The 7570-nt window shown below is 30.1% G+C and overlaps 1 protein-coding gene across 2 annotated transcripts in view; it reads right to left on the bottom strand.

Moving 5' to 3' along the window:
• Positions 1 to 740: 740 nt before the first annotated feature.
• The window catches only part of LOC106787930, a 64808-nt gene continuing 57978 nt past the window's right edge, over positions 741 to 7570 (bottom strand). Inside the window, exons 3-14 of one of the 2 annotated variants that reach the window (XM_014750712.1) lie at positions 6347 to 6446; positions 6040 to 6173; positions 4347 to 5522; positions 3746 to 3959; positions 3563 to 3670; positions 3309 to 3403; positions 3142 to 3208; positions 2660 to 3006; positions 2415 to 2547; positions 2088 to 2345; positions 1867 to 1986; positions 741 to 1697 (exon numbers count right to left, since the gene is read on the bottom strand). In XM_014750712.1, coding sequence (XP_014606198.1) covers positions 1512 to 1697; positions 1867 to 1986; positions 2088 to 2345; positions 2415 to 2547; positions 2660 to 3006; positions 3142 to 3208; positions 3309 to 3403; positions 3563 to 3670; positions 3746 to 3959; positions 4347 to 5522; positions 6040 to 6173; positions 6347 to 6446 — 2938 coding nt within the window. In that variant the 3' untranslated portion in view covers positions 741 to 1511. The remainder of the gene's footprint in view (positions 1698 to 1866; positions 1987 to 2087; positions 2346 to 2414; positions 2548 to 2659; positions 3007 to 3141; positions 3209 to 3308; positions 3404 to 3562; positions 3671 to 3745; positions 3960 to 4346; positions 5523 to 6039; positions 6174 to 6346; positions 6447 to 7570) is intronic. The other variant, XM_014750713.1, reaches the window with a different exon arrangement.

Raw genomic sequence — 7570 nt, 5'->3', positions numbered from 1 at the left:
AATTCGTATTTTCAGGAATGTATGTGTGTGTGTGTGTGTAAATTTAATTTTTTAATGAAACTCAACAATTTTATTATTCATATATGTCAGCATTAAATTGTATAATTCAATTAAATCGTTGAAACCTTAGATCTCATCCGAAATAATTTGGTATTTTTGAGAGAAATAATATAAAAAGAATTTAATTATACTTTAAAACTATATAGTAGTTGTATGATACATCTTTAAAATCTGCTTATATTTCTACAATAATATTCGTAGTTTTTTTATCCATTTTTATCTCTTCCCGTGTTTTGAAAATCAATGTTCTGTTGTTAATCTTGCTGTTCAATCGAATCTAATCTACGGATTAAATTTTAATTTCATATCTTAATTATTCGCCACTTGTAAATTCATATATTACCAAGTTGAAGTATGTAATTATACCTTATTTCACATTTAAAACGGTTCAGTATAGTTATATTAAGATTTAATTAATCATTTCACGAATGAACGAATTGTACAAAGTAACGCCAACACATATATATATATACATGTATTATATATGCGTAATATATATTTCTTTTCTTGTTATCTCTTAGTTTTATTTAATTAAAATCTATATTATGTTAATTTGTGCTTGATAATGGACAAAAGAAAAAACAAAAAAAACTAAGAAAAATAACAATGTATAATATATTGATTGTTCGCTCATTACACATTTATCAAATAAATTATAATGTTCGTCGTTTTTTTTTTTCTGTCTTCTAGCATATATTCGCGACACTTCGTCACACAATCAGTCGTATTTTGATCAATTAGTGGTAGTAGGAGTCAAGGGGAAAAATATCGATGGTCTTGAAATCCTACGTTAAACAAATTATTCAATCATTTTTTTTTTTTCATCAACGTGCATACGATGTATATCATTTTTAATTTGCTCGATAGAAACTTTCTTTTAGTCTTGAACCGTGTTTACATTACAAATGTAAGGACATCAAAATATTCGACGAATTTTTCTTTTTTTTCTTTTACTTTTCTTCTCTAACGTAGCCTAAGATTATATAAGTATGTGTGAAACAAAAAATTCATATATTATATTATAAATTATATGTTAACAATTTCAAATATTATTTAATTATAACCCCGGTAAATCAATTTCGTTATCTTAATTTTGTTAAAATAATTCAATACAAATTGTTATAGATCTAATATTGCAATAAGAATAATTTCAAACGAAAATTAATAATATTTTGTATGTTTCTAAACGTTATATTGTTTAAAAACATACATATTCTAGCGTAAAAAAAAAAAAAAAACATTTGAGACATTTAATGTAAATATAAATGAATCAAAATCTAATTAATTAGTGTGCACATTATGCTCTTGCCTGTTATAACGTTCGGTTTCTCTCTCTCTTTTCTTCTTCTCTTGTTGATTTAAATTAATCTTCTTTATATCCATCGTATATTTTCCTCCTCCTCCTCCTCCTCCTCCTCCTCCACCTTCTTTCTCCCAACTTCCAGCTGATCTCATTTTCTCAATGGATGCCACATAGCAACTGGACGTCTCAGTGCTGTTAACATTTGTCTCCAATGTGCTAATGCTCTACCAGCTGAAGTGGAACCAACAAAAACGTGACCTATAGGATTAGTTCTAGTGTTGGTTGTGGTTTGTTCGTTGTGCACCTCTGATACTGTCAGTCTCAATTGAATTGTCTGCAATAAAAAAAAAAATGAAAGATACAACAATAATAATTATTTTTAATTATATACTTTATTGTGTGCATCAGAGAGAGAGAGAGAGAGAGAATTACGTATAGATTATATTTAAAAAATTATGTAAAAGAAATATTATTATAATATTATTATTTAATTAGACATATACCTGTAGAGCATGAGCAGGTACACTGAATATTATTGCCTCGTTGAAAATAGGACTCTTCTCTCCCTTTTTCACCGACGTCTTTTTCTTGTGCAATTTTTTTCCTTGTTGCAGCAGGTACACCTTTTGCGAAAACAATTATGTCTAATTAATATTCCTTTTTTATTTTTTTATACAGATATATTTATATATATATTTTTTTTGGTGAAACACTTTTGTATTACCTTGACAAAGAAATCCCCAGGAATAGTGTTGTTAGAACCACGTAAATTACTAGCTTTTACTACGACCAAAGTAAGCCTTTCCGCAGTTGGCAAGTAGCTCAGAGAGAACATAAGTTCACCCAAGTGCGGCGTAGGTAAGGCAGGTCCTGTTAATGGTAGCCAGGTGGTAGCAGGTGGTCTTGGCGCTGGGCCTAATCTTAAACTAGCTTCGCCGATAAGTGAAGCACCACCGCCGATACTTGATTCGTCAGAAAACACCTACGATTATTTGTCATTAATATTAGATTTTTCTTAAATAAAAACTTTATTTTATTTTTTTTTTATTACCTCGACCAGGAGTGTTCTTCCTGCTGGACCACCGTCCAACGGGAATAAAAATTTTTCTTGATAACTCGGCGATGGTGAACTTCTGTATAAACGTGTTTGTACGTGCGTTTGTCTATCGGGTAATAGACATACCCTGTAATTTATTTAAACAACAAAATGATTAATTATTTAAATATAATATTATGTTTGTAAAAATCGTTAGAAATTTATCATTTTTTTTTATTTTTTAAATTATAAACACAAACCTTGCGAAAGTATCTTGCGCTGCTTGACCATCAGGTGCAACGAGTTCTCTAGCTTCAAGAACGCTAACTGCTAAATCACCTTCTGAATCGGTACCACGTCCACCCCATCTTTCGTGTTCTAAACCAACGCAAACGTATCCTACGACAGGTGTTTCCTCAAGATCGTTCAATACCACGCTTGTATCTGAACAAACACTTTCGCAACTTATTGCTCTTTTCAAATTCGATTCATCCGGTGGAGGTGGTTCAGGTTCAGGTCCCTGTGAACCACGACGACTTCCTGAATTCGATTCGTGTTCGTGTTCGTTTATAGTGTAATTCGTAATATAATTTTCTTCGAGACTTTGCTAAATTACGAAATATTATTATTATTATTATTAATTTCGTTAGAGAAGAAAACAAATCTTTCTATTTTATAATATTTATCAAAGGGGGGGGGGTGGAGGGATGCGTGGGAGAAAAAAGAAAATTTGAACAAATACCTGTGATAATCTTCTTTTTATTTGAACGTTTTCCAAAACTGCATAAAGTTCTTGACTATTCCGCCGTCTGAGATTGATCAATTAAAAATCCATAATATTTAATATTTGATTCAATATTAATTAATACAAAGAGAGAGAGAGAGTATTAAGGACTTTGAAGAGCTTACCTTTGAGTATCGGAAGTTTCATGTTCTACAAACTCGTGAATACCATTCAGTCTCTCTATACTCTTCCTTCTCTGTTCTAAACTATTAAATATATCCTATAATAAAATAAAATAAATTATGTACATAATTATATATTTAAATGTTTCACAATTAAATATATAAATTATCTTTTTATAAGATTTTTAAAAATATATTATATATAATTAGATATATTTTATAATTATTAAATATATAATATTAAATAATAAAATTACTTCGGAGGTTCTAGTGAAGCTTGGATCAGACATGAACGTATAGGATTCATGATTATGATCCTTCAACAATAAAGGCGAAGATGGTGGATCCTGTAAGCTGTAATATACCTGAAAGGCCAAACATTTCGATAAATTTTCTCTCAGTTGATATGAGAAATAGAAAAATAAGAAGAAATGATTTACTTCCTGAGCAGTTCTATGAGCTTCCAAGTTTAGCTCGGGGCTGTAAAGATCGGAACTACGTCTGGAAGCATCAAGGCCAATGGCGTCCGAATCGGTTTCAGTGTATATGTCACGTACCTCGTTCTGTAAACGACTTCCTGTATTCTCGTTCACCATACTTGGCGATCTCGAGAAGGTAAATCGTTGAACTTGTTGAGCTGACGATAGAACGGAACTGCAATTCATTTTTTTTTTTTTCAACATCATTCAATTTTTAATATGATTAAATTGATGCGTGTGTGTGTGTGTGTGATTTTAATTTTATACAGTAATTCATCGTGTTCCACTTGAAATATAATTTACAAAATTTATTTCGCATAAAGTGGTTAGATAACATTTAGTTATCGATATATTTTATTATTAAATTAAATTTTAATAGAAATAAGAAGAAATGATTTACTTCTAAAATTAAAAATTAAATTTATAATTAATTTTTTTTTTTTTTAAATCTAATTAAAATAATTTATATGCGAGAGAGTTATATGGTAATTTGTATATAGTAATAAATAAAAAAAATATAGTAATATATTTGTTATATAGTAATAAATAAAAAAAATCTTACTTGTAAAATTCCGAGGCATCGATGTAACTTTGCGAGGTAACCGATCTAAGTGCATTGAAAATCCTTTCACCTGTAGTAGGTCCATTCTTTTTGAGAACGTCAGTAGGAGGATCAGGTGGAGCAGGTGGTGGTGGTATAGGACTCGATGCAGATTCGCTGTTGTTAATTTTAGACGAATTCATTTGAGGTTGCATAGCATCAGCATAAAGTATTTGTTCTTGATCTTGATGAGTGATCGACGTGTGATCATTGATCGTATCGAAGGCAGGATGATCAGGTAGACTTTGAATATATTGAGAGACTCTTTGAAGACCAGTATTCGAGGAATTATCATGATACAGATAAGACGTGCCAACGTCATCTTGAATCGTTGAACTTCTGAATGGTGTCATTTCAATACTTTGAGCAACCTCGTTGTTCCTTCGATCCAATTCGTTTTCCAAATTTTGAGCATTTTGTAGCATCTTGCATAGGGTCTGAGGCCCATAAATAGATTCCATGATAGTTTGGCTGGTTGAATTGGTATGATTCGTCAAACCAAAACTATTAGCCGATCCTCTCGAATCATTTCTAACGTGTTGCCTCAATTGATGGTTTCTTTGTACGACGTCATAACCGGGATATGTCTTATCGTCATTAGTAGTTTTAACATCGAGAGATGCGATAGGTGTATTATGAACATTGTATCTATTATTTGTCTCAAATTGTCTATAAGGATTACACCTTGGATCGTAAGTTTCTTTTATTCTTTCTTCGGTTATATCGTATCTTCCTAATCTCGTATCCGAATGATTTTGCATATTATAAGATGTCATTTGTATATTTTCTTGCAACATCTTTCCCGTATTACCTTCCCCATCGAATCTAAAGGCCGAATGATCGTTAGGTGCTTTGAAAATACCATAATTCTTGACCGGTTCGTTTTGGAAGACGAAAACCGAGGCTGCTGTTCCTCTAGATGAAATTGTTCTTTGCAAGGGTGGTGGTGGTGTCAAAGGACCAGGATCAGACTCCTGCATACGAAGATAATCGACAGTGCTAGGAGTTTGAAGTGGAGACGGTCTTGGACGAGATGTTGCTCTTGGTTGAGGTGCTGGCCTTAATGGCTGAGGTGGTATAGTGCTACTACTTCCGGTACCAAGTGGTGGATGAAGATCTCTGTCCACAGCTTCGAATCTATGGTCCATATAACACATGATTTTAACAATTTCAAACAATTCAATATCATTTAAATTAGATATTTTCTAGGTCAACACAAAAATGATAAAATTATAAAATAGATTCAACAAAATGATTTGATTAATGCATATTTAAATAGAAATTAGTTTACTAGGTCAAGATAAGGAATTAGTTAAATCAATGTTATCAATTAAATCATATGCTTTAGTAGTTGCACTTAACGTTACATCAACGTTAGTATCATTAGGTCTTTTTGAATGCCTTTGAGCAAAGCACCATTTAATGTCTTCATTAGATTATTTTGAGTGCTTCTATGTGAAAGTCGAATCATTAAAGTGCAATCTAGGAAGGTTAATAAAACGATGCCTTTCTGTAGAAGCTTTTTGGCTTCATGGTCTAGTTGGAAACCTTTCTGTTTGTTACATCTATCTGTCTGTTTTATTTTAAATTATTCTAGAAAGTTTTCCAAATAATTTCGACAATTTTTAAATGTAAAAACATTAATCTTATTTACCGTGTAAAGGCTCCTTGTGCATCCAATCTCAAATCACTATCACTGTGCAACAAATGTTCAGAAGGATTACCAGTTTGTCGATATAAACCTGGTACAGTTTGTGCCGTTGGATGTTGAGCTTTTACAAGACCAACCTGTCGTTGATAAAACAATAAATAAATCAAATCAATCATGATTGTTTGTTAGATAAATAAATCATTTTTTCAAAGTATAGTATCTTATTAATATTTTTATATTTATTAATTTTTTCAAATATATATTATATATTTATAGACCAGTTTTATATAATTATTATTTTATTTTGTACCTTTTCTTCTCGTGGTGCCCATAACCATGATAATCTCTGTCTCCATTCTTCGCATATACTCCAAATATTTCTAGTACCCCATTGCCAGCCAATGCAATATCTAATATTAAATATATTTTAGAAATAATAGAGAAAATATTAATTAATTAATTAATTAATTATATCATCTCATACAAAATTATTATCGATTATCATATGTCAGATATTTTAACGATTATTAGATATATTGTAGTAGAAAGGTTTATCCAATAAAGAGGCCAACGACATCGAGAATATTCTATAATTAGGCGAATATAGATGAGCTTATCAAAGAGGGTCAGGAGAAAGGATGGAAGATTGTAAAACGACTTTGATAGTTAAGATAAATTATTGCGAAGAAAATTTATTATTAAAGTATTGTTATAAATTTATTTATATATTTATTTATTTATTTATTTCATTTTGATTTATGTTTCTTTTTTCTTTTTGTAGAGAAACGTAGATATAATTTTCTTGTTTGTCTTCGAATGATTTTTCTTTATCGAAAATTCTATCGTTCACATTCGTCTGTTAGAAGAAATGAAAAGGAAGTTGAACTCTCAGGAAAGAACCTATACCAAGTCGGTGATACAATTGCTCGCTGAGTGACCTCTTAACCTGTTGCACACGTGTATAACACTTACCGGTTTCGAAAAGTGTATTATTGTATTACTAGTTCTTCGATTTGTCTCTTATTATGTGGAAAGAGATAAAATAATACACGTGACTAGTATATTGTGGTTTGAGTTAAAAAGAAAAAGATAAATGAACATTTTCGAAATTTAAATAAACAATTTTATTTTAATTTTTAATGAATCTATTCGTATGTGGAATTAAATCAAAAATGATCGGTCAAATTTCTAAATAAGATGATGGTTGTTATATTAAAAAGGGATATAGAGAGAGATCACTATTTTTTTTTTTATTTATTTATAAAATAAAGTGATTATAATTTTTAATTAAAATTTATTAATTTCGATTGTAAAAATAATTGACAAATCAAAAATATTATCTCCCATTTGTTTTATCTGTCGAATAAAACAAACGTAGTAGAATGATATGGATCGTTTATTTTGAAAATAGTTGTAAGTCCATTTTCTGTTGTTTTAAGAAAATTAAAAAGGTTTGCATATTGATTAATTTAAAAATATTCATTATTTATATCAACTTTGACAATGTTTCTATTAATTTATCGATATGTAATTT

This window comes from Polistes canadensis, unplaced genomic scaffold, assembly GCF_001313835.1.
Source record: "Polistes canadensis isolate GaletaPanama2010 unplaced genomic scaffold, ASM131383v1 scaffold_120, whole genome shotgun sequence".
Classification (NCBI taxonomy): domain Eukaryota; kingdom Metazoa; phylum Arthropoda; class Insecta; order Hymenoptera; family Vespidae; genus Polistes; species Polistes canadensis.
Note: the sequence above shows the minus strand (reverse complement) of the source record. Positions and strands in the feature narration are given on the sequence as shown.